The 27,135-nt window shown below is 47.6% G+C and overlaps 1 protein-coding gene across 1 annotated transcript in view; it reads left to right on the top strand.

Annotated features, from left to right (window-relative positions):
* Positions 1 to 27,135, top strand: part of LOC118092540 (multidrug resistance-associated protein 1) — a 74,312-nt gene that overhangs the window by 43,437 nt on the left and 3,740 nt on the right. The window contains exons 15-29 of the mRNA XM_035130680.2: positions 181 to 253; positions 614 to 740; positions 1,747 to 1,923; positions 2,283 to 2,450; positions 2,976 to 3,153; positions 8,230 to 8,314; positions 10,133 to 10,271; positions 13,576 to 13,783; positions 16,179 to 16,489; positions 18,773 to 18,972; positions 20,582 to 20,708; positions 22,273 to 22,374; positions 23,939 to 24,085; positions 25,254 to 25,412; positions 26,797 to 26,963. Of these exons, the coding sequence (XP_034986571.2) occupies positions 181 to 253; positions 614 to 740; positions 1,747 to 1,923; positions 2,283 to 2,450; positions 2,976 to 3,153; positions 8,230 to 8,314; positions 10,133 to 10,271; positions 13,576 to 13,783; positions 16,179 to 16,489; positions 18,773 to 18,972; positions 20,582 to 20,708; positions 22,273 to 22,374; positions 23,939 to 24,085; positions 25,254 to 25,412; positions 26,797 to 26,963 (2,368 nt within the window). The remainder of the gene's footprint in view (positions 1 to 180; positions 254 to 613; positions 741 to 1,746; positions 1,924 to 2,282; positions 2,451 to 2,975; positions 3,154 to 8,229; positions 8,315 to 10,132; positions 10,272 to 13,575; positions 13,784 to 16,178; positions 16,490 to 18,772; positions 18,973 to 20,581; positions 20,709 to 22,272; positions 22,375 to 23,938; positions 24,086 to 25,253; positions 25,413 to 26,796; positions 26,964 to 27,135) is intronic.

Below are 27,135 nucleotides of genomic sequence, written 5' to 3'. Positions count from 1 at the left end.
AGTATTGTCCACCCTGACAGGTTGGAGGTCTCTGGGGCTTCAGGCAGGAGTCTCTCCAAGCCCTCTATGGAGATTCCAGGGATTAAATCTCCCTCAATTGCTTTTGTAAGCATGTAACCTATTTTCGGTTGTGTTGGTGTTTTGACCTGAATGAAAACAACCTCTTTCATTGTTTGCTAGCTGATGGAAACAGCATTATTGTGAAGAGCGCCACCTTCAGCTGGTCAAGAAGTGATCCTCCATCTTTGAACAAGTAAGAGTGGCGGCTTTCTTCCCCCTCCTCTCCCATTAAATAGTTTTCATTGCACTAATGCCAGGATGGGGAGCCTGTGACCCTCCAGCTTCTGTCGGACTACAACTCCCATCATTTCCTGACCACTGTTTGTGCAGACTGGGGATGATGGGATGACAGGTCTGCACTGGCACCCATCCCTTTGGCCGCTCCCAGATACAGACTTTTTTCAGTGATTGTCTTCCCTTTCGGTTGGATTTCCAATGCCCTTTGCTCAACCCAAATGCATTTTCTATCACTGCCTCTTCACTGTTGCATCTCAGTCCAGTGGAGCTGAAGCTGTGTGCTCTTCCCACCCCCCACCCCCACCCCTCATTCCAGCATCAGTCTTGCGATCCCAGAACACCGCTTGGTTGCCGTTGTTGGTCAGGTCGGTTGCGGCAAATCCTCGCTGTTGTCTGCTCTACTGGGGGAAATGGAAAAGAGAGAAGGGCACGTCTCTCTCAAGGTACGACAACTCCCCTGCAAAACATAAAGCTAAAGGGACCCCTGACCGTTAGGTCCAGTCATGGATGACTCTGGGGTTGCGGCGCTCATCTCGCTTTACTGGCCGAGGGAGCCGGTGTACAGCTTCCGGGTCATGTGGTCAGCATGACTAAGCCGCTTCTGGCGAACCAGAGCAGCGCACGGAAACGCCGTTTACCTTCCCACTGGAGTGGTACCTATTTATCTACTTGCACTTTGGTGTGCTTTCGAACTGCTAGGTTGGCAGGAGCTGGGACCAAGCAATGGGAGCTCACCCCGTCGCGGGGATTTGAACCGCCAACCTTCTGATCAGCACGCCCTAGGCTCTGTGGTTTAACCCACAGCACCACCCGCATCCCAAAACATACGAGATGTAAAATTATAAGAAGAGAATATGCCTGCCCTCAATGAAATCTGTAAAGAAACATGTGTGGGCTGTTGTGTGGTACGGCCAGGAAATAGACACTCTTTTTTTAAAGTTCAGCAGCACATATCTTCGAGACAGCTGGTGGCAGAGTACTGCTGCTTGCTCAGGGGTCACCCTGGCTGGAATTAGGAAGGAATTTTCTCCTGGTTGACTAGTGACCCCACAGGTTTCCTGCTTTCCCTGTGAGCATGTGATACTGCCTGAGCTCTCTGGATGGTTATACCAATCTGTTCTGTACACAATATCACTGCATCCAGGGTGGGCCACCTTACTGGCTCCTGTTCGCTCCTTGCAGCGTGGGGTTGTTTGTTAGGGGCCTAATGTGTCAGGTGAATGTGGTGTCGTCCCAAAGAAGATTAGGGTAGTTTGGGATGAGCCGGCCAGCTAACCGAATGAGCTAGCATTGCGAGATGTCAGAATTGACTTGGGAGAGTGATGGGGAACAGAGAAAAACATGGAGAGGCAGTTCTAGGGGTTGATGTATCCTACAGGGTTTTGTTTTGTTTTAAAACCTCTCAACGTGGACCAGAATCTTGCACCACTCAACCTCTCTTCTCTGCAGGGGTCCATCGCCTACGTCCCTCAGCAAGCTTGGATCCAAAACGCGACTCTGAAGGAAAACATCATATTTGGAAGAGAAGTGAAGGAGAGCCACTACAAGCATGTGATTGAGGCGTGTGCCCTTTTGCCGGATCTGGAGATCTTCCCATCAGGAGACCAGACCGAAATTGGAGAAAAGGTATTTAACGTGTCATAGCGGTCATGGGCTCCAAAATTTGTTTTCCCGCATTTGCTCCTGGGGTGTGAGAACAGATCCTGAATATGTGTAGGACCGCAAGTATAACTCCCAGGGCTCATCTGTCCCGTTTTCTGCTCAAGCAAGGATGGATCTTTGTGCCTGCCTCTTAGGTGAGTGCTGCAGAGACCAAGCCCTGTGTATGCGTGCGCATCTTTATTCCATTTCTTTCCTTCCCCTGTGAAACTGCTGCTTTGTAACAGAATCCTTGTGGAAATGGAAATCAAGCCTTTCACAAAGCAGAAGCCCTTTCCGGTGGACAGTTGCAGGGTCTCATTTCCACCCCCTCTTCTCTTCCCCAGGGTGTAAACCTGTCTGGTGGCCAGAAGCAAAGGGTCAGCCTGGCCCGAGCCGTCTACTGTAACGCTGATGTCTACTTGCTGGACGACCCCTTGTCAGCTGTCGATGCTCATGTTGGGAAGCACATCTTTGAAAAAGTCATTGGACCAAAGGGAATCCTCAAAAACAAAGTATGCTTGGAGTGCAGGTGGCTTCGTTCTGTTCAGTGCGGGGAGATGCTTTGCAAAGTTCAGGAAAGCTGTTTGGAAATGTTTCCATGCCAGTCATAGAATCAAAGAATTGTAGAGTTGGAATGGACCGCAAGGGTCATCTATTTCAACCTCCTGCAATGAAGGAATCTTCTGCCCAACTTGGGGCTCAAACCCACAACCCTGAGATTAAGAGTCTCGTGCTCTACTGACTGAGCCACTCTGAACATATAGTTAGACCAGGGTTTCCCAAACTGTTTTTGGACTACAGTTCCCATCATCCCTGTCCACTGGTCCTGCTAGCTAGGGATGATGGGAGTTGTAGTCCAACAACAGCTGGAGAAACCTTGAGTTAGACAATCTAAGCCAGTTTGGGAAACCTTGAGTTAGACAATCTAAGCCATAAACGGAGGAGCAGCCGGAGTGTAGCATGTTCAACAAATGTGCAAGTTTCCAGATCCCCACCACGGCTTTCTTAACTGTTTTTTCTTTTCTTTGGGCACCTAGACTCGAGTGTTGGTAACCCACGGTGTTGGCTATCTGCCCTTTATGGATACAATCGTAGTAATGACAGAAGGAAAAATTTCCGAGATGGGATCGTACCAAGAGCTGCTAAAGGAAGACAGGGCCTTTGCAGAGTTCCTGCGCACGTACGCCAGTGCAGAACAGAATGTGGACAAGGAAGGTAAGGGTCTCTCTCTGTATGTGTGCTTGAAGCTAAATGGGCTGCATGGGGAGACCGTGGGAACTTACCCAGTATGCCTTGCTCCCTAGAGGATGCTGATCAAAGAATGGTAGAATTGTAGGGTTGGGAGTGACCCTGGGGGCTTGCGATGCACAATGGGGATGATGATATGGAAAACAGCAACAAGGTTAACCTCTTCCATATCCGGAGGAGGAGGAGGCTGTTGTAGTTGTTGTTTTTGTTGTTGACTTGTTCCTTGCTTACTACCCTAAGGTAAAACACATTTAAAGGCTCAATGGCAAATCTGCTCATAGGTTGGTGAACACGTTAATTTTGGAGCAGATTAACTTTCAGACTGATGTAACCGCGTGAAGTAATTTGCCCTGGTTGGGAACAGGACTTGTTCAGTTTCATAACTTCCTCTCATGCAATCGGCACCCACCCCTGTTTCTTTCTGCCTCAGCTTTGACTGAAATAGGGTTTGCTGTGGCCGCCGTTCTGAGTGTTAAGCTCTGTGGGATGGTTTTGGGTGACAGGGTAAACCTCGTAACGCTCTAGATAAGTTTAGAACCCATTGTTATCACTCCAGTCCAGGCCTTCAGCTGTTTCTTAATAAAACAACCAGGATTTGCTTTTTTTCTTCCATTTGGGGAGGGGGCATGGCTCAGTGGTAGAGCATCTGCTTTGCATGTGCAGCGTTTCTCAAAATCAGGTCCCCCCGCTGTCGTTGGGACTACAACTCCCATCATCCCTGACCACTGGCTCTGCTAGCTAGGGATGATGGGAGTTGTAGTCCAATGACAACTGGGGACCCAAAGTTGAGAAACACTGATGTATAAAGGTCCCAGGTTCAATCCCTGGCAACCCCAGGTTGGGCAGAGAGAGAGAGAGAGAGAGAGAGAGAGAGAGAGAGAGAGAGAGAGAGAGAGAGAGAGAGCGCTATGTCTGAAATCCTGGAGAGCCACTGCCAGTCGATCTAGATCAAGGATGGGGAACCTCAGATCTGATGAAAGAATGCAGACCTCCAGGTCTCTGTCTGGCCCCTCAAAACTCTCCCCAGGCCACACCCCTCCCTGGCACTGCTCCATACCAAATGTCTTTGCCTGGCTGGAATATGTTACTGAACTCCTGACAGTGCCTCTTCCTTCTCCAGATGGAGAATAGAGACGTGAATATGTGTAGTAGAAGCTAGTTTACAACTGCAAAATCTGCATGAATTGCTCTGCCCCCTTTTGCCTCTGCCCCAGCCCTCCACTGGCAAGCAGCCCTCGGATGATTGCCCAGTGGTTGATGTGGCCCTTGGGCAGAAAATGGCTCCCCACCACTGAGCTAGGTGGGTGGACCAGTGGCCTGGGGGCTCGGTGTGCTGCGCCGTGTTTCTGCAGTGACTTTGGTGCGGTATTCTTTTGAACAGCAAAGCTTAGGCCTCGTTCATTTCAGCGGTGCTTGTGCAGCAGAACTACCTGATGCCTTGGTAAACTTCCATAACAAGTACTTGCCATCCAAAAGCTATAATTTGCTTTCCCAATCTCCCTCTCTCTCTCTTTTTCTTCTTTATGCTCACTGTTGCAAAACCACACAGACTCAGGGAGAGAAGGTTTGTCTCTCTTTACCATAACAGAACAGTTTTCTCTTGAATTCACTTTGCGTTCGTTTTTATTATTGCTAATTTCTCCTTCTGACATGAATCTCCAGGTACCAGGTCAGATGAGGACGAAGGTTTGTGGTACTGGAAAGGTTTCTGTGCATGTTGTTAGAAGCTGTATAGTTCTTTAAAAACCTGCTTCGTCTGAAATGAAAGCAAGCATGTTTTGGCAAATCCAATATGCGTGAATGATGAAGTGGTTCTTTTTGGAACTGGCTATTCTTCCTTTGCCAACTCCTACTACCTAATTCTTTGGTGTTGTCAAGTTTCAACCACTTAGGGTCACTTAAGAATTTGGGCGCACCCTCTGAGACTTCAGACTTTTTTGCATTTGGAGATCGGCCCTGCCAGGTCATATCACAGTTTGTTTTTGGAAAGTCCCCTCAGCCCCGACCACGGCTTGCCACGTGACATGGGGATGTTGCTGTTTGAGAGCAACGTTGTGTGTTCCTTTGGATCCTGGCCATCTTCTCTCAGCTGTGAATTCCACAAGGGACTCGAATGCTATTAACAGAAACCTTGCACGCTTGGAAGAATGGCTCCCCTGCTTGCTGGCTTAGTAGAAGTAGGCAGTGAGTTTGCTTCTTGCTGGTCTGACATCTACTGAACTGGCCGTTTGTGAAGCTAATTTTTTATTTTTAAAAAAATTGGCAAATGAGATGCATGAAAAGTGATAGGATGACCTCAGCAGTTTTAAACTGTTTCCTATCCCCACAGGGTTTGTGACTGTGTTGGTGAGCTTTATAAGAGAGAAATCTCTGCACTCTGAACCTCCGTTCCCCCCCAAAAATCCCACATGGGAGATTCCTGGCAGTGTGAATGGTTCAAATCTGTCTTAAGTGGGCTCTGTAATTAGACCTCGATCTCTTGTCTTAATCACGAAAGGTTCAGTTTTAGATCTCGCATTCATGGAAGAAACAAAATTTTAAAAATCCTTCCAGTAGCACCTTAGAGACCAACTAAGTTTGTCATTGGTATGAGCTTTCGTGTGCATGCACACTTCTTCAGATACCAATGACTTAGTTGGTCTCTAAGGTGCTACTGGAAGGATTTTTTTTTATTTTTTTTCGACTTCGGCAGACCAACACGGCTACCTACCTGTAACTATTCATGGAAGAGTTATAGGCTTCATCTTGTGAGTCAGTGTCTTAACTACTCAGATGAAATGTAGTCAGTTGAGAAGTTTGAGTTTTATAGAGGCTTGCTTTTGAAGACGTACTTCCTTCACGTGCAGCTCTGGAAAGCTATTGCTTACAGTGCAACTGGTTCTGATTTAGGCAACGTTCATCCTCCTTTCCTGAAATTCCCTGTTTAACTTTTCCATTACTTCCATTGCCATCTTGATTCTGGAGGCGTTAGAGACACTTGGAGTTTGAGATGAAACCAATGTCCGTTTAGTACAGGCACCCCCAAACTTCGGCCCTCCAGATGTTTAGGACTACAATTCCCATCTTCCCCGACCACTGGTCCTGTTAGCGAGGGATCATGGGAGTTGTAGGCCAAAACATCTGGAGGGCCGCAGTTTGGGGATGCCTGGTTTAGTAGGTTCCGAGTTTTTATAGAGGTGGGGGAAATGGTCGTTGGGAATTCCTAAGCAGAACCCCTACTTTTTGTGTTTGTTTGCTTGTTGAGAAGAGTACCCCAGATTCTGCCACTTGCATTCCTTCGCAGGGATGGTACTCAACTGTACAGAAGTCTAAATGCGTGTTCATTGATTAGGTTGAGATTGGCATCTATGGTGGGGAACCCCTGGCCCCTCAAATGTTGTTTGGGCTCAAACTCCCATCAGCCCCATACAGTGTGGCAAATAATGGCCAGGTAAGATGTGAGTACTTGAAGCATAGCCATTATCTTCTGCATAGGTATGCAGGTGCAGCCTTAAATAACAGGCATTTATATGTGTAGAGGTTGTTGCATAAGTACAGTGGTGCCTTGCTTAACGAATGCCCTGCTTAACGAAATTTCCGCTTAACGAAAGGTTTTTTTCTAGTGGAGGTTGCCTCGCTAGACGAATTCATTTTATGAAAAATTCGTCTAGCGAATCGCGGTTTCCCATAGGAATGCATTGAAATTCAATTAATGCGTTCCTATGGGCAAAAAAAATTCAGTGCATTCCTATGGGATTCGCTAGACGAATTTTTCGTTATAAGAAAAGACTCGTGGAACAAATTAAATTCGTCTAGCGAGGCACCACTGTATCTGCTGGGTTGGGGCATGATATCACCATTTATGAGTTTGACCAAACTGCGGGAGGCAGTGGAAGATGGGAGTGCCTGGCCTGCTCTGGTCCATGGGGTCACGAAGAGTCAGACACGACTAAACAACAACAACAATCACCATTTATTCCCTCATGGACTCTACAGCATAGTTATCTGTACATGTGAAAAGGTTCTTAAAGGACCACAAGCTTTTATTCCTGTTTCACAATAAAGTCTTCATCAGCGAATAATTATCAATGAAATATTCATACTAGTGGGATCATGCTAGTGGATCAGTGCTCACTGGATAGTGTAGCTGCTGATGCTTGCAACACAAATGCACAGGACCTATGAATATTTAATTGATAATGATTCACTGATGAAGACTTTATTCCAAAACAGTTGAACTATTCTAGATATACTGTTCTTTTGAGACTTCAAAGAGACGTCTTCCTTTGGAGACTTTAATGAGACATCTTCCTTTGAGAGACGGCTTGACGTTCCTTGCTATTCATTGATTTGTTTGATTCTTTGTTTGACTCTGATACATATAACAACTTGTATTTTCTTGTATATTTTGTTAGATGTGTTGTATGATATATACATCATTTTGAAGTGGCTTATTTGTATATTTTGGATGACATCATAACCGATTATATATTCACTAACAGTTATTAGCCAGAGTGTTGCGTTCGCATTTTTGTAGATTGTTACATTTTGCAATACAGGGTTTTGTGTTTGTTAAGATCAGAAATAGGCACTTCTGCTCACTCAAGGAAAGGATACGCCTCCCCCCCAATTGGCTTTAATAATGTTTGAAAAGTGTCCGCTGCGCCCAGCATGCTTTTAAGGAGAAAGCAATGTGTTCGACATTCCTCTCCGTCAGCTTTCTGCAGTTGAATTAAAACACTTTGTAGACTGGGTGGTCTCGTGGATTTCCTCACTCACTTCTAACAAAAACAGACATTTTCTGGATGAATCAAAATGCTAGCCATGAGAGCTAACCTGGACTTTGGCTGGCTACGGAGCAAACGTTCTCTGTTCCATGCATCTCATATCAGGGCCAGGTAGTTGATGGACCTACTTGTGATGCTTAAACCAAATGCATGTGTTTAGTTTATATGCTGATCCTGGTTGGGGGCAGCAGGTTTAATTTGGGGGTAGCCTTCTGGCACCGGGAACTAGGAATTTGCTCTCACCCTTTTCATGCTGTTATTCATCTCGCTTCTGCAGATGCAAACAGCCCAACCGCAAAGGAAGGGAAGCACATGGAAAATGGTGCTCTTGTGAACGAAGCCTCAGAAAAAGAAGTCATGAGGTATGGAAGCTTCTCGGATCTTCATTGAATGAAGTTGCTTTGACATGGTCTTCCTGGTGGCTTTGTGGGGAAAGAAACCTCTGCTGAAAAAAGAACCCTTCCCAGTCCACTACTGTCGTCAAAAGAAGCCCTCTTGGCTGTGATGTGACCTACAAGAATCCATCTCATGACCACCTTGTGGGATGGCCTCTCTCCACCACCACCCCGAATATTTAGCAGGCGCCAACAGTACTGATGTTTTGTCAGCTAGTAAAAACACATCCGTTCACTCAGGGTTCCAGAATGGCACAAAGAGGTTAATAATGTCTTATCTCAGTGTTACTCAGACTCGGGTCTCCAGCTGTTTTTTGGACTACAAATCCCATCATCCCTGACCACTGGTCCTGTTAGCTAGGGGTGATGGGAGTTGTAGTCCCAAAACAGCTGGAGACCCAAGTCTGGGAAACACTGCTTTAAATGAATAGTGTGCTATGAAAATGTTTCTGATCTGAAACAGGAAAGGCCCAACACCTGCTTTCTTGGGAGCTGCTCTGTTCTTTAAGCAGTGACCGGAGGACCGGAAGTGTGTGGCCTCTGCAGACTGACACCTCATGAGCCCTTAAGTCTCCTTGCTAAAGTTGTCATTGCCTGGCAGAAAGAGGCTTTGCGTCAATGTAGCACATGCTCTCAGGCTCACATGTGGCATTGCAGTTCCTTACAACTTGAAAACAACTTGGAGGTTTTATTCCTTACTAGTGGAATGGTGGGCAAACTGTTTTAAAATCAATGGGGGTATGGTTATCAGAAAGCCAGATGAAATTGCCAGGGTGGTCAGTTGAACACCCTCAGTCTAAAACTGAAAACGCTAAACTAGCAGGTCAAGGTTCTCTCCCTCTCCTTAATCCCTCTTTAATCCTCCACTCTGAGCAACGCTACTAAGGTTTCTCTGCATGGCAGGTGGGGAAGAATGGTGCTCTGTTCTTACTTTCTGGTGCAAAGTCTGCCATTTCTCCTCCCTACCCCAGGGAGATTTCTTTACCGGCTTAAGTGGCGATATGGTACACATTTTGCATAGCCTGGACAGAAGGAGTACATCTGAGAAAGTAGAGTTTAGCATATGTTGCCTTCCCTGTCGTAAGTTTTCACTTTGTGGTCTAAATTTGGGAAACTGATTGCCAGATGTTCACCCACCTCCAAATGACATGTGAGAAGTGTGTTAGAACCGCACTCATGGTTCAGGCCTAAGAAGAAACACTTCAAGACCTCAGTTAAGCTCTGGATAAGCTTTGTGAAAGGCTTCAAATATATTGGACCCAGAGCAGGCTTTCGTTCTTTACAGGACACTGGAGAGATGAAAGTGGCTGTTTCTAAAATTGCAAATTCTTGACTCCCAGATTTTGCAGGGGGTGCTGTGGATTTTCCCAGCCTTGACACTGATTTTATTAAAAATATTTATATAATTCGTTTCAGCCCTCAAAAGGGGACCCCGAGACCACAAACAGGCGTCTTAATACAATGAAACTACGTAATGAAACCACCAGCAGTTTACAACGGTTAATTGTCCAGAAATATATCAGTACAGTACAGCCAAGTCTTAAACGCTGGTGTGGTTGTGGTTGTTTTAAAAAGTTATAGAATCATGGAATTGTAGAGTTGGAAGGGACCGTGAGAGTCATCTAGTCCCAACCCCTTGCAATTCAGGAATATTTTGTCCAATGTGGGGCTCGAACCTGCAACCCTGATATTAAGGGTTCTCATGCTCACAGGCAGCATCTTGAGCTTGTGCATAAAAGTAACTGGCATGCCTTGATTTCTAAACCGTCACACATTTTCTAACAGGCAGCTCAGCAACTCTTCCATGCACAGCGGGGAAAATGGGAAGTCCTTGAAACAGAACAGCACAGCTGAGCTTCAGAAGACGCCGGCAGAAAAAGGTGCCTGGAAATTAACAGAAGCGGACACTGCCAAGACTGGGAAGGTGAGAGGTGAATTGATTATTTTCCTCATTTGTGGAAAATCTCTTGGTTTCCAGGAACATACGATGTTGGCTTGTCACCGGGCCACACCTTGGCTGTGTATTGTCTACACCAGGCACGTCCAACAGGTAGATTGTGATCTACTGGTAGATCACTGGACGTCTGTAGTACTGGTAGATCACTGGCTCCCCCCCCCCAAAGAAGCTCAACAACTATGGCTCCCCTAAAAAAAGCTCAACATTTTCGCCCTGCAGCCCATCAAAACGGCACTTTCCTCCTCCCTAAGAAAAACTCAGAAACTTTGACCTAAGCCCCCCAAAAGCAAGTAGATCACTGCCAGTTTTAAACTCTGTGAGTAGATTGCAGTCTCTCGGGAGTTGGCCACCCCTGGTCTACACCAAGAGTAGCGCTGCTGCTCCCTCCAGCCACCCAGCTTCCTTCAGCTCAAGCCAGTGGCAGCCCAGGGATGATGTGGGTTGGTTGGCACCACACTGGCTGCCCCCTGGCCTACACTGCTCTGCAGCGGCTCTTGAGGGCTTCAGCCAGGGGTTGAGCCTGGGACAATTGGAATGCAGAGCGTGTTTTCTGCTGTGGCGTGTCCAGCTCTTCCCCCAAAGGGAACAACAACCTTTCAATCAAGCAAGTTGGTTTACACACACACAAACTAATGATGAGAGTAGCTTCAATTCAATTTATAAAAAAAAGCCCTCCTCCATTGTTTTGTGGTAGGAGACAACCTGGTTCTGAAGTCAAGCGTCAGAGTTTGGAGTCTCTGTTTGGGGGACCGTTTTTAAAGCTCCTAGCATCTGCTCATCCCGTTTTCAAGCCGTTGAGTTGCACCAGCTAAGTTATACTGAGAGTAGACCCACTGGTATTAATGAACCTAAATTACCGGTAGTCGTGCCCAATGATTTCTGTGGGTCTGCTCTGAGTAGGGCTAGCATTGGACGCCCGTGGGAGGGGTGGGAGGGAGGGGAAGAAGTGCTGCCCAGCTCATCTGTGGCACCCTTCTAATTAAAGAGACTTTTCAGCAAACCAATTAATCAATCGAACAGTGCAGCCTTCATTATATGAGCACAACTACTTTGAAGCCGAGAGTTGCCCGACCCCAGAAATGTTTTAACTCTCCGGGTTGGTTTTGTGTTTTGTTTCATTTCTTTAAAAGATGCCACGAGCTTCTAGCTTGGCTCCTGGAGCCTGGAAGACCTGGAATCCAGACATCTGGCCCCACTCCAAGTTTCCACTGTCAAACGCAGGTCCTTAATTCCTGCGGGCCAAGGGCATGTGTATGTTTGTCTTTCCCCGATGGGAGGCCTGTGATCCAGGCGGCTGCAGCTGCTGCTGCTGCTTCGAAAGAAAGACTCTTCTTCAGCAGCCTAAATTTTTACAGTGGTACCTTGGTTTTCAAACAGAATGCGTTCCAGGAGTCTGTTCGACTCCCAGAACCATTCAAAAACCAAAGTGTGCCTTCCTGCAGCCAGTGGGAAGCCGCACTGGACGTTCAGCTTCCGAAAATCATTTGAAAACCAGAACACTCACTTCCAGGTTTCGATTGTTCGGGAGCCGATTTGTTTGGGAGCCAAGGCATTTGGCTTCCAAGTACGACTATACATTTAATTGCACCTCAGCTCTGGAGCTGCAGCCCAGTTCTGGAACACGGTGCAGTCTCACTTTGTTGGATCAACGGCAAATTATTATTATTATTATTATTATTATTATTATTATTATTATTATTAATATCCTGCCCATCTGGCTGGGTTTCCCCAGCCATTCTGGGCGGCTCCCAACAAAATATTAAAATACAATAGTCTGTCAAACATTAAAAGCTTCCCTAAACAGGGCTGCCTTCAAAGTCTGTTATAGAACAGGGGCAGACAACCTGTTGCCCTCCAGAGTAGCCTTCTTTAATTGTGGGTCCACAGATGTTGCTGGACCATATATCCCACCATCCCTGGTCCTTTGGCCATGCTAGCCGGGGCTGATGGGAGTTTGTAGTCCAGCAACATCTGGAGGGCAACAGGTTGCCCATCCTTGCTCTCCTTGTGTGTTTGGGTCCTGGAGGCAGGAAAATGCCTGCAGAACGTGCATAGTAATATAGTAATATAGGATATAATCTGGTGCTGGAGGGAAAGCTTTCCAGTTCAAGCCCCGTTGGAATAAACAGGTGCTATCTGCTTGCGCAGCTTCTGTTTACTTAAACGGGGATAGCGCTGAAATATTTATTTTTATTATTAGTTTGTATACTGCCCTTCGTCCTTAGATCTCAGGGCAGTTCACAATATTCTCCCCCTACCATATCCCATTTGTTAGGCGAGTCTTGCCACCTTTAACAACACCTCTCACAGCTTTATGATTGAACCACCCCCAGTGAGATATTTTCAAGGCAAAGACTTGTGGCCCTTGCACTCGTCCTACTAGTCTTTTAAAGTTACTTCTGAGGAGTTCTTAGCGGGTGGTGGAAGCCAAAGCGGCCGGTTGATATGATTTGTCCCTGAGAAATTTAATTATGATTGTCAGGTTTGATTTTTACATGGTTTTTAGACATTAGGGTAAAAAGAAATGGCACATAGACATACTTTAGTTATTAACTTTGTAAATAAGATTGATTAATTTGAAGCTCACATGATTTTATACCAAGCCAAAGAACTACAAAATAAGTGATTGGTTAGTATCATAGCTGCCAAGTTTTCCCTTTTCTCACGAGGAAGCCTATTCAGCATAAGAGAATTTCCCTTTAAAAAAGGGGAGAACTTGGCAGCTATGGTTAGTATATGTTTTGCCGCCTCTCCCCACCCCCCCTTACACATATGAAGTTGTGTGCTTTTGCTTTTTGTTGTTGTTCCGCACATTAATAAAACTGCCTCTGCGGCGCCGCCACCCCCAAAAAGCACTCTTCTCCCTGGAAGCAGGCCTTAGTGACACTTGGAGTGTGCTCTTCCTCCTTTTCTGGGTGTTGGAAATCGTAGCTCCAGGACCTTCTCGGCAGCTCTTCATGGGCTAGCACAAGCACTGACTCGGTTCCCCCCTCGAACCTTGAGCCCGTCAGGGATTTGCACATGGGTTCCACCTGTGGGCTTCCCACAGCACCTGTCTGGACAGCTGATGGCTTGACAGCACCCAGAGGGGTCGTGTCAGGATAAAGAAACCAAGTGAGACGAGAGGGGGGAGCCGTGGAGGGTTTTGAAGACTAAGAAGCCTATGCAGAGCAAGAGGGGCGAAGGATTTTGGCAGGATGGGAGCAAATTAAGAGAGTGGGGAGTTGCATCCCGAGAGCGGTGTGCTAAGTCCGTTCCTTTCTGTGTTTAGGTGAAGCCGGCTGTCTACTGGGAGTACATGAAAGCCATTGGGCTCTCCATCACCTTCATAAGCGTCTTCCTCTTTCTCTGCAACCACGTGGCCTCTCTGGCTTCCAACTACTGGCTAAGCCTATGGACGGACGATCCTGTTATCAATGGGACGCAGCAGCACACAGACCTCCGGCTGGGAGTGTACGGAGCGCTGGGAATGTCTCAAGGTCCGCTTGCAATCTCTCTCAGCACTTGACACCCTACTCAGATTATCCAACTCCAGTTCCTCCACCTCCGGCCTTTCCTTTCACCTTCTCTTCATCACTTCCCATCGAGGTGCACTAGCGTTTCTGCTGCGGCACCGTTCATTTCTTCCCATGTCTAGCGTAGCTGCGGCAAATATACTAATGGCCGTGCAGCCGTAGGGTTTAGCTGCTGAAGGCTTCCGAATGTTGAAAGGGAGGGACTTGAGGTGTTAATTGGGTAGGGAGTAGAATAATTCTGCGTTAATTCTGTGCTGCTGTTCTGGCCCAGAATCCAGCATGCCAAGAATCTCCACTTCTTAACAATTTTTTTTGAAAAAGGAGTTTCTAGTCTTCCTGGCTGAAAAAAAGTTTGAAAATGCATGGAATTTAAGACACTGCATGAAAGCTAAGCAGCGATTTCCGCTTCTGTGCTCTCTCTGAAATAGAACTAATGGTAGGAAATCAGCAAATTTCTTTATTCTGGCCTTCCTCTAAGGAGCACATGGCTCCCCACTCCATCAATGTCCTCACAACGACCCTGCAATGTAGATTAGGCTAAGAGTGTGTGGCCCAGGGCTTACCCCCTGAGCTTCATTGGCAAAGTGGGAATTTGAACCCGGGCCACCTAGAGTTGGTCTAGCGCTTTAAAACATTCCACCACCTTTGAGGGAGTCACAGCCCTCAATATGCTCAAACTGTTTTCCTGCTTCTAATTGCAACAAAATGCAATATTTGCAGGCAGGGATTGGCTAGCTTCGGAAAAGGGATTTTGAGAATTTGGGGGGGGGGAGTCATAGAATTGTAGAGTTGGAAAGGGACCTCAAGGGTCCTCTAGTCTAACCTCCTGGAATGCAGGAATATCAGCTAAAGCACCCATGACAGATGGCCATCCAAATCTCTGCTTAGAAACCTCCAAGGAAGGAGATACCACCGCCTCCCGAGGGAGACCATTCCACTGTCAGACAACTCTTATTGTCAGGGAGTTCTTCCTGATGTTGTCAGAATCTCCTTTCTTGGAAGTCCCGGGATCCTTGTTCTGGAGATGAAGCGGGCAGAGAGAAAGGGGACCTGAAATCTTTCCACCTCCACCTGCCCTTTCATCCAGAGGCAGGATCTCTCCATCGTCTCAGCTGCACATAAACACACTACGCGATTTCCCTACTTGCACGTCAAAAACCACCCTGCGGACAAAGCCATGTTGCAAAGCCTGTGACTCGCGCTGAGTGCTGGCACACACACCCCAGACCCTCTGTTTTCTGAGCCTGCCTCTTCCGGCTCTGCTTCCCGAGTCCCTCCTCTTCAAGGCTGAGTTTGGGCCCGGCTTGCAGTCCTGCTTTGGGGATTCTCATAGGTGTAGGGATGCAGGAAGCTGCCTTAAGACAAGCAGACCATTGGTCCATCGAGCTCAGTTCAATACTGACTGGCAGCTGCATTCTAGGGACCTCCTGCTACCAATCGGATGCTCTACCCCTTAACTTCGGCCGTTCCCTTTTCTTGCTGGCCACGGTGAGAACCGGCGGCAGGGCTGGATGGCCTGATCCAGAAGGGCTCCTGTTAGGTGCTAATGTTCACTGTCTGCAGTAGTAACCCTGCCGGTTTCCTCCTTCTCCCCTTGTTTGTGGGGCGTGGAATACTGAGTGGCTGGGGGCCTTTGCACGTAAGTCAGCAGCCTCGATTAAGCGTCAAGGGAGTTGCCCTGGGCCTCCTGGCAGGAGCACCCTTTGCTTGAGGACACGGTGACACTTGATTCTGTCTGGCAACATTTCTCCAAGCTTCTCCAAGAGCTCAGTGGCTGGGAAGGGTTCAGTCCAGGTCATGGCTCCGAAAGATCACAGGCAGGAGGAGGAAGCTGGGGTCGGGCTGCTTCCTGGCTTTCTTCTGCAGAGAATGGCAAACCCTTTAGAAATAAGTGCATTCTGGGTTGGGGATTCCACTGGTCTGGGAGGCGGAAGGGCTTAGCTGAAGTTCTAGCTCCTCCTCAGGGCACAACTGATTAGCTGGCACTGGGCGCTCAGCCGAGGGGCACCACAACAATAACAGGACGGAAGGCAACAGATGGGCCTGCGCCTCTCTCCTCTCCCCACCCCCCTCACACATGCACCCCTTAAACCTTAGACCGCCCCACAGTCTCTCAGGACACCCCCGTCTTTATTCAGCTCCTTGCAGAAAAGAAATTTAAGGCAAACACAAAATATGAAACCCTGCAGAAGAAAATCCTTCATCAGAATTGTAGAGCTGTGCAAGTAGTCTTCGACAGCGGTAGGCTCCATTCGCGAGCCCGCTGTGTTAATAAGGTCTTCAGTCCATTCGTTCATAAGCGAAGTTGAAGGGAAGGGCGCCGTCACTTAGGGGTGTTTTTGTGCCTGTCTCCCCGAAGGTATTGCTGTGTTTGGCTACTCCATGGCTGTTTCGATTGGAGGAATATTTGCTTCCCGCCGCCTCCACGTCAACTTGCTCCACAACGTTCTGCGGTGCCCCATGAGCTTCTTTGAGCGGACGCCCAGCGGGAATTTGGTGAACCGGTTTTCCAAAGAAATCGACACCATCGACTCCACCATCCCCCAGATCATCAAGATGTTCATGGGCTCCATGTTTAACGTCATCGGGGCCTGCATCATTATCCTGTTGGCCACGCCAGTGGCTGCTGTGGTCATTCCTCCGCTGGGATTCGTCTACTTCTTTGTACAGGTACGCAAAGCTCTTGTCCCTGGTTCCAGCTCTGCCTCAGACACTTCCCCTTAGCCAGCCTGGTTCCTGGTGTTAGCAAACTCCACAATTGGCTGCCGCTTCAAGCGGGCATCTTCATTCAGTCCTTTAAGCCAGTGTTTTTGAAATGTGGGTCCCCACCAGTCATCGCTGGACTACAACCCCCAGCAACCCTGACCCCCGGTCCTGCTAGCTAGGGATGATGGGAGTTGTAGTCCAGAGCATCATGAAGGTACCAGGTTGGGGAAGGCTGCGTGGCATAGCAGTGGGTGCTACTCCTTCTAATAAAATCACAACACCTCTTGTGTGCTATAGCCTTTTCCGTCAAAGAATAAGCTGGCCACACTTAGTCCAGACATTCGCCATGTGTCTTCCTCTTCACTCCTTTTAGGAGGTTTGCTGCTCATTAGCCAAATAACCAAAGTTTCTCAGATTGCTTCTTTGGTTATGGAACCAAATAAGAGTCTGCTGAGCAGGCACAGAGTACTTCTTGGCAGCACCAATCTTGGATCACTAACTGCTCAACATAAATATACGAAGCAGGATATACCTCTTCAAAAATAGATTGACTGATGTCAAAGTGCTGCAAGCAAATAAACAAAATTAACTACAGTGATACCTCGGTTTTCGAATGTAATCCGTTCTGGGAGACCGTTCAAGTTCTGAAACGTTAAAAAACCGAAAACTCAATACAGAAGCCGCATGGCATGTTTGACTTCCGAAGCATTTACTTCTGGGTTTACAGCGTTCAAAAACCGAAATGCTCGTCAGCGGAGACGTTCAAAAACTGAGGTACCACTTTATAATAAAATGCATAGTTCCCAGAGTCAATTTAATTATGATGATGATGTTCTTGCATAATCAACCGATGCTTTTTTTCTTTAAAAAAATGTTTAGGGGTAACTCTCATTTTGACTCAAGAAGATCACCATTTTATAGTTCAAATCAGGAAAAATAAATACAGTAAATGGACAAAAGTACAAAGATTCACAAAATGTTTAGGGGTATGCACTGCATATAACTAATATAACCTCATTGCCCTTCCTCGGGGGTGCATTTGTTAGGACATTTAAAGCTCTAAACAGCCTCGGCCCTGTAGACCTGAAGGAGCGTCTCCACCCCATCATCCAGCCCAGACACTGAGGTCCAGCTCCAAGGGCCTTCTGGCGGTTCCCTCATAACGAGAAGTGAAGTTACAGGGAACCAGGCAGAGGGCCTTCTCAGTTCAGTAGCCACACCTGCCCTGTGGAATGCCCTCTCGTCAGATGTCAATGAAATAAACAACTATCTGACTTTTAGAAGACGTCTGAAGGCAGCTCTGTATAGGGACATTTTTAAATGTTTCATGTTTTATTATGTTTTTATATTTGTTGGAAGCCACCCAGTGCGGCTGGGGCAACCCATTCAGATGGGCAGAAGATAACTCCTACTATTAGTTCATTTGCTGGAGGCCTCCATATTTCTCTTTTCTCACTTGGCCAGTTCATTGTGCCTGCATCTCCATCATGGAGGAGTTCCAGCTCTGTCTTGGAAGCACGACGTCTGGCTTCTAGGGTGAAAATAATTTATGTAGAGGTCCTTTTCCAAAAGGCGGCAAGCATCCTTCATATTTATCGATGCCAGAGATATGAAGTCACCATTCTGCATCCCCATGCACAGAGACAGCAGGAAATTTAATCCTCACTTAAACGGCAGGGTGAACGGGTGCAGAATTGAAGCGGGTTTCCTGTTGTGGTTGTGAAGCGGTGCGTGTTTGTTGCATGCAGCACAGTTTCCAGTCCGCTGCAGCTCAGCTTCTGACAACATAATGCATCTTTGTGTCCTCTGCAGCAAAATTCACATCATTGACTATGCCATAAATTACACATTTCATTGCAGCATTACATTATTCCACACCCAATCATTTCAGGGCATGAATCATTCATGTCAATGCAGGGGAAACGCAGTGCGAATGTGTGAGGTCGGGAGAATCAGCGTTTTATATATACCGGTAGTTTATGGATTGAAAAGCAGCAGCAGCGACTAACAGGGATCATATTCCCTGGATTGATTTCCATCCCAGACACAGGACAATTTCCACTCCTGTTTCCGTCAGGGTTCCCTGACAACCCCAGCTACGCTCCCAGTCATCCCTGAGCATTGGCCACACCGCGAGGGGCTGATGGGAGTTGTAGTTCGCATTGGCTATCCCTGGACTAGAAGCAAAGTGGGTGCGAGGCGGCCTCTTACCCATCGCCTTGATTTCTCTGACCTGGCCCTTTTCAGCGCTTCTACGTAGCCACTTCCCGCCAGCTGAAGCGCCTCGAGTCGGTCAGCCGCTCCCCGGTCTACTCCCACTTCAACGAAACGCTGCTGGGGGTCAGCGTCATCCGAGCCTTCGAAGAGCAGAAGCGGTTCATAAAGCAGAGCGACATGAAGGTGGACGAAAACCAAAAAGCTTACTACCCAAGCATTGTTGCCAACAGGTAGGTGGACGACCCAAGGAGCGTTGGGTTTGAGTTACAGAAATCTTTTCCCTGCTTCCAGTCTGTTTGAGTACCTGGGGGATTTCATACACATTGGTCCTTCAGCTCCAACAACATTCCAGTGGATTTGGTTCAGAATTGGAGGCCCTCTGCTGGACATTTGTGGAGGCGAGCAGAATCGTTCCTGAGTCCCAGACTCTAATCCCTAGTTAAACTTGGGCATGTCAGCTGGTCCTAAGGATCTGTTTCCTAAGTTTCAACCAGCTTTTAATTTCCTGTGTAAACTTTTCATGATCAGCTACCGGCCCATATACACTAGTGGCCAAAATTATGGAAACCTTTTGGAAAAAGTGTATTTCCAAGGTTTGATGGCTCGTAACACAACTTTTTTTGGAGTAATACCATAAAATTATATATCAATGGAAAGATAATTCAATGAAGAATGTAATGCAGGCTTGGATCAAGCATTTCCTGGTGGTCATTCAGCAGATGAGGGCAGAATTTTAAAGCCCATCAATGGCCTTGGGAATTGATCATTCTGCAAATGGAGCCATATTAGTTCTTCTGCTTTAAAGAGACCAGGGGGTTTACAGTGGGATGAGCTCCTGCAGGCAAAAACCTGCTTTATTTGGTGCATCAAACGAAGACAGGGCAGTGGTCTTCAGATGATGGGTGTCAGGAGCCAACCAGCAGTAAAACAAAGTGAAGGCAAAGTGAAGTTTAAAAAGTGGTGTTACGAGCCATCGTTGCCAGAACAAGATGACATCTGATAAGCTCTCTAAACACTCCTTTTTCTGGTTATTTGGCTATAACGTTTGATAGAATACAGATAATTGAACAAACATTCTTGCATTACATTGTTTGTTCAATTATCTGTATTCTATCAAACGTTATAGCCAAATAACCAGAAAAAGGAGTGTTTAGAGAGCTTATCAGATGTCATCTTGTTCTGGCAACGATGGCTCGTAACACCACTTTTTAAACTTCACTTTGCCTTCACTTTGTTTTACTGCTGGTTGGCTCCTGACACCCATCATCTGAAGACCACTGCCCTGTCTTCGTTTGATGCACCAAATAAAGCAGGTTTTTGCCTGCAGGAGCTCATCCCACTGTAAACCCCCTGGTCTCTTTAAAGCAGAAGAACTAATATGGCTCCATTTGCAGAATGATCAATTCCCAAGGCCATTGATGGGCTTTAAAATTCTGCCCTCATCTGCTGAATGACCACCAGGAAATGCTTGATCCAAGCCTGCATTACATTCTTCATTAAATTATCTTTCCATTGATATATAATTTTATGGTATTACTAAACAAAAGTGGTGTTGTTATTATTTATTTATTTATTTATTTACACATACCCCACCCATCTGGCTGGGTTTCCCCCACCACTCTGGGCGGCTTCCAACAAATACCAAAATACATTAAAATATCACAGAGCCACCAAACCTCGGAAATACACTTTCCCCAAATGTTTTCCACAATTTTGACCACCAGTGTATACTGTTTCCCCTGTTTCTCTCCCTGCAAGGCTCACTCTCCCCGCTTTCCTCACGCAGGTGGCCTGCAAGGGCCTGGTGGGTATTAAAAGAAGCCCCCTCTTTCCTTCCAGGTGGCTCGCAGTCCGGCTGGAGTACGTTGGGAACTTCATCGTCCTCTTCGCCGCTCTCTTTGCAGTCATCGCCCGCAATAGCCTGAGCCCAGGGCTGGTTGGGCTCTCCATCTCCTATTCGCTGCAGGTAGCTCACGGAAAACAGGCTGGGTTTGCTTTTGGAGCAGAAGCCTAATAATCTTTTTAAGATAAAAGGGTGCAGTTCTTCGTCTTTGGTGGCTAAGCGTTTTACAAAGCTATATAGATAATTCAGCAAGGAGAGAATTGTGATTTTTAGGTAGCGTTTAGCGAAAGGTTAGGAGGTATTTAGGGAGCAATCCTGTTGCTCTCTGGGAAGGCGACTGAGGGTGCTGTAGGCTCCCCTCTTCTCCTGCAAGGTCAATCGCTAGATTCAGTCTCAGTGTGATGGAGGCAGGGTGTATACAAAGAGGCAGTGGACCCATAGATTCTATGCAGTCTTGTTCCCCTGGTCCTAGTACAGGAATTGGCGCTCCAGATGTTGCTAGGACTACAACTCCCATCACCCCCCACCAGCACGGTCAGGGATGATGGATGCTGTAGTCCATAACATCTGAAGGTTCTCCACCCCTGTTCTAAAACCATGCCACTCATTGAGCTGGCATGGTTAATCTGTGGGCAGGGGTGAGGAAAAATAAACCACCAGATTCCCACCCCCCAACCTGGCAGGGGGCTTTGGATGCAACAGTAGCTCCACTGTGGAACTTCTCTCCTTCATCCCCAACCCTCAGCTGCCCAGGTAAGATACTTGTGTTAAAAAGAAAGTACTTGCAATAAAACAATTCCAGCCCCCAAACGATGAGCTGCTCTGTCTATGCTTTGAGTCTTGGAATTAACATTCAGACGTGAGGTCCTTCCTCTTGCAATTCTGAAATTCTGCTTGATCCAAGCCTTTCCCTCTTGCTTTTTCTGCATGTGCAAATTGGCTCTTAACTCTATAAACAAGACACCTCAGCCCTCCTTGTGCTTCATGAAGATGTAGACCAGGGGTTGGCAAACTAAGGCCTGCAGGCCAGATCCGGCCCAATTGCCCTCTGGATCTGGCCCGCGAACAGTTCTGCAATTGCCGTTTGGATTGGTGCGATCGCCATCCCCCCCCCCAAAAAAATTTCGGATGCCTTTTTTTTGCACTTCCCCCTCCCCTCCCTCACCGCAGTGGAGTCTCCTCCCTCCTCCCTCCTTCTTCCTGGCTTCTCCCCGCCGTGTGGAGGAAGGGGCTGGGCTTTGATAGGAAGCCTCCCCGCCCTCCCGCCTCTCCCCATGGCCACGTTGTGGGCTGGAGCTTTTCGTGCCTACTGGCCCCGCGCCTGGTGCCCAGGAAAGCTGGCCCGAAAAGGAGATGCGCTGGCTCCCAAACGCAGGCAGAGCGGGAGAGGAGGAAGGCAGGGGGAGGGGATGGGTTGGGGGGAAGAGAGAAGCCCCTTCCGCCGTGTGGGCGCAGCCTGGCCCGTTACTAGGTCGGGGGCCGGTTCAAAAAAAAAGTTTGATGACCCCTGATGTAGAACTTTTGAATGGTTTGCCAAAACCTTCAGAATTTTCGCCCGGAGATAGAGAAGGAGATAACGTCCGAAACAATACACGAGTCCCCAAGCGTGTTCAGCAGGCAGAACTTGGAACTGTCAGCTTGCTGGGATGTATGCAAAACACATATTTGGGGCCTTTGTTTTTGTTAGATTACCACTTACTTGAACTGGTTGGTTCGCATGTCGTCCGAGATGGAAACAAACATTGTTGCTGTGGAAAGAGTCAAAGAATACTCTGAGAAGGAGAAAGAGGTAAGTTTAAGACCGCTCCTCTAGCTGCAGTTTTGAGGGCACATTGTAAGCCTGAAGGTTACCAAGATATAAGGGATCTGCATTTCCTGCTGGTCACCCAGCAGATGAGGGCAGAATTTTAAAGCCCATCAATGCCCTTTGGAATTGATCTCATTCTGCAAATGCAGCCATATTAGTCTTTCTGGTTTAAAGAGGCCAGGGGGTTTACAGTGGCATGACCTGCAGGTAAACACCTGCTTTATTTGGTGCATCAAGTGGGGACCGGGCAGTGGTCTTCCGATGATGGGTGTCAAGAGCCAGCCAGCAGTAAATCACACGGACAAAGTGAAGTTAACTCTTTATTGGAAAAACAGGATCTGCACAGGGGTGGCCTTTAGAAAGCACCTGAAGGCAACCCTGTACAGGGAAGATATTAATGGTTAATGCTTTATTGTGTTTTTAAATATTTTGTTTGGAGCTGGCCAGAGTGGCTGGGGCAACCCAGTCTGATGAGCAGCATATAAATAATAAAAAAATTTATTATTGTTGTTATTACTACTGCTATTATTACTATGCACAGCAACTCTGTTTCTGAGGCCAAGAATGTAGCCTTTGGCTCCAAGGTTGCTGTGCCGGAGGACTGGGGGTGATATGGTGGTATAAAATACTGGTAAATTGGTTGGGGATAATTCAAATGGAAATTCCCAGGTGTCCAAAAGAAAAAAGAAAAAGGCTATTTATGTATGCCACTACTGCAGCCCATGTTTCGTTAGCCCCAAAATGGAAAACGAGCGAGGTCCCAACTAAAAAAGAACAGCAACTTAAGCTGATGGAATATGCGCAGCTTGCAGACAATATATAGAAGAAGAAAACAAGAAGATTGTGTGTTTAGAGAAGATTGGAAAATGTTTATTGGCTATATGGGGGCGGAATGGTGTACACTTGAAAACGTTGGCAGCATTAAGATCAATTCAACAGTGTAAATAAGTTTTGATGGATGTAATAATGGAATACTGAATGGTTTGGTTCCTGTAAAATATGCAGGGATTTATGATATGCAAAATGAACCATGGAAAGAGAAGAAGGGAAGTCACTGAATAGTGGAATAGCGGCCCTGCTAAGTCAAACCAGAGGTCCATCTTGAGTAGCATCCTGGTTTTCTGCCGTGGCTCTGGGAAGCTCACAAGCAGAACAGGAAGCTTGAGACTCTGAATCTCAGGGTCACAGGTTCAAGCCCCACATTGGGCAAAAGATTCCTGCATTGGAGGGGTTTGATGGCCTTCGTGGTCCCTTCCGACTGCATTCTATGGTCATGGGCAGGCATCCCCAAACTTCGGCCCTCCAGATGTTTTGGACTACAATTCCCATCTTCCCTGACCACTGGTCCTGTTAGCTAGGGATCATGGGAGTTGTAGGCCAAAACATCTGGAGGGCTGCAGTTTGGGGATGCCTGGTCATGGGTGATGGGAGGTGGTGTCCTCCCACATCTGGAGGACCACAGATTTCTCCCCCGTGCTATTGGGGTCTGCTAGGTGGCACATCAGAGGCTAATAATGGAAGCTTCTGCCTTTTTTCTTTCTCTCAGGCAGAGTGGACCATTAAGCAAACGGCCCCACCAAGCAACTGGCCCCATGAAGGCAAGGTGGAGTTCAAAGGCTATGGCCTTCGCTACAGGGACAACATGGATTTGGTCCTGAGGGACATCAACATCACCATAGACGGAGGAGAAAAAGTGAGTGCCAGGACCCATTAATGGACACTGAAGCAGGGGGGGAAATTAAGAAGGCAGAGAAGGTGCTCTTGTAGGAAAGGGGAGGAGGGAGGGAAGTGGAACAGCTACAAAGCCTTAAATGGCTGAGGGCCACAGAATCTCAAGGACCACCTCTCCGCATATGGGCAGCCCCTGACTCTGCATTCATCATCTAAGGCCCTTCTTCCTGCGCCTCCTCACGTGATGTGTGGAGAATGGCAACATGAGAACAGGGCCTTCTCTGTAGTGGCTCTCCATCTTGGAATGCTCTCCCCAGGGAAGTTTACCTGGCACCTTCGTTGCAAATCTTTAGGTGCCAGGCAAAAACAGTTCCTCTTCAACCAGGCCTTGGTCTGATTTAAAAATCTATGGCCTTTCAAAGGTGTTTGCGGGAGGGTTTTGTATTACTGTAAATGTTTTTGTGTTTCCATTCTGCATTTAATGTGGTAAACTGCCCTGTGATCTCTGGGCAATGTATATAAATTTAATAAATAAAGGAAGAGCTGAGGTGGGAAAGGAGCTGTGTGGAAGGGAAAGCTGGAAAGGCAGAATTTGTGGGAGGTGAGAGGCGACAATAAAGGAGCCTTTATCAAGAAGAGTATCCAAGAGAGAGGGTTTTTTTTAGGGCTGCCTGGCATGATACTTTTTGAAGACATGAAGGGGACACACAGACACCCCTCGCCCATTGCCTTTCTGTGTCTTCGGGCAGCTTGAAACTTAAAACAGCAGTTTCAAGGGTGGGCGTTCTGTTTTCCAAGACTCCTGTGTGCCAAGACTGACTGCTTTGTCCATAAAGCAGGGCTGGGGAACCTGTGGTCTTCCAGCTGTTGTGTGACACTCCCATTGGCAGGGATGATTCAAACTGCATTTCAGCATCCGGCTCGGCCACAGGTGTTCCCTGGCCGTGTCATAACAAAGGCAGCGTCTTTTCCGCTTTGCAGAGCTGCAGAGTTTCTACCCAAGCGGAGCTGCTAGTCCAGCTTTCTTAAAATAAGTCTCTTCCTTCCTCAGTCTGGAGGGCAGTGGGGCAGGAAGATTCCCCTTCAGATACTGCTTGCATCCTTCGTCCTCTTGGCTCCAGCCTTGCTTTCCAGAACTAAGTGAATCACGGCTCCTCCCCCCCCCACCCCCCTTCTGCCCTTCTCAATAGGTGGGCATCGTTGGAAGAACGGGAGCTGGAAAGTCATCTCTCACTCTCGGCTTGTTCCGCATCAACGAGGCAGCCGAAGGGGAGATTCTCATTGATGGGATTAACATTGCAAAGATTGGGCTCCACGACCTTCGCTTCAAGGTCACGATTATCCCCCAGGTAAGCGGGAATCTCTGCTCAGCCCACGCTTGGACTATTTCGTCATGAGCCGTGCTTTCTATGGCCATATTCACTGCTGATGCCGCCTCGTTACAGGCTGAGTCCGTGGATCTTATTGGGTGCCTGGTTTTATTTGCTTCCTACATACACATGCAGCTTCTATGCCCAAAGCATTTCAGGCAGTGCTTAATAATGGCCAAGAGAGAGAGAGAATGAAAATGCAGAGAGGAAGCGAACATTTGCAAGGCCGTGTCAGATGGCTGATCAGGGCAGTTTCAGGAGGGAGTTGGTCTTTGCTGGCATAAGCAAACTTTTGTGTTGGCTCAGATACATTTGTGATGGATTTACTTTCAAGTGGTCTTTGAAGTTGCTCGGTAGATGGAGGGTGGAGCCCCATCTTTTTTGCACACACGTAAGGGGCAGGCGGGCCTCATCCACCTGGGAAGGAAGCCCATCTAGGAGAAGGGAAACTCTGTTCCTAAACCCCTGCTGCTTTGCAGGATATCTTTGGGGAAGAGCAGGCTAAGGAGTAAACCCTACACAAATCTGGAGTTGGTTGGACGGCGCCTTGTACGCCTCCTTCTGGCAACTCCTGGATCCATGCTGGTGCCAAACGTCTTGCTCTACTTTCCTTTCGACTGAGAGGGGAGTCTTGTTATCTGGGCAGCCCAGGACCCCCATGGACACTGCCCAGGCTTGCATCATGGGGAGGTCACTTCGGTGCTGCAAGCGCAGCAGTTTGACTTCACTCCCAGAGGCACGCTCCACTGTCTTATCGAGACAGACGGATGCCAACAGGATATATGTATGAACCTAAGAGGAGATTAAACTTGTGCCTACAAAGGCCTGCTCTAGCATCCACTTGCTCACCTTGTTTCTTTTTAACGTGCAATTGTGCACGGGCTTGGCAATTGCACATTAATTTCTGAAAGGATTTGGACGCACAACCAGTGGCCTCTGGTTCCTACAGTACACCCATGTTGCATTCTTGTTAGTGTGTAACCCACTGCTCCCATGGACATGACCTCTGCTGAGATCTGCCCAGTCCTGCTACTGAGACTGGTTTCTAGATACCCAGGCAGGAAGGAGGCCTCTTGGAGGGCACTTCGCTCATGGCTCAAGCATTTCATGTTTCCTGCATCGGAAGCAGTTCCGTGCAGGTAGAGAGAGGAAATGGGCCCTCTGGGTGCTGTGGGGTTCTGACTCCCATCAGCCCCTCTCCGCATGACCAGCGGTCAGAGAGCATGGGAGTTGTAGGCCAGCAGCGCTTTGAGGGCACCATGTTGTCTACCTCTGTTGTAGACTATTGCACACACCTACCTTAGCAGAAATTTCTGAAAGGTGCAATGCAGACCTGATTGATGGCTTTCGGTTCTCTAAACAGGACCCCATCTTGTTTTCTGGCACCCTGCGCATGAATCTGGACCCTTTCGACCAATACTCTGATGAAGACGTCTGGACGTCTTTGGAACTCGCTCACTTGAAAAACTTTGTCTCAGCACTCCCTGATAAACTCAACCACGAGTGTTCGGAAGGAGGAGAGAACCTCAGGTATCGTACAGTTTCTTTCCCTTTTTATTTTCCTTTCAAATCCCGTTACCTTAAGTTTTCCCCAGCTGTTCGTTGGACTACAACTCCCATCATCCCTAGCTAGCAGGACCAGTGGTCAGGGATGATGGCAGTTGTAGTCCAACAGCTGGGGACCCAAGATTGAGAAACACTG

This window comes from Zootoca vivipara, chromosome 14 (assembly GCF_963506605.1).
Source record: "Zootoca vivipara chromosome 14, rZooViv1.1, whole genome shotgun sequence".
Lineage (NCBI taxonomy): Eukaryota > Metazoa > Chordata > Lepidosauria > Squamata > Lacertidae > Zootoca > Zootoca vivipara.
This window is presented reverse-complemented; position numbering and strand designations above follow the sequence as displayed.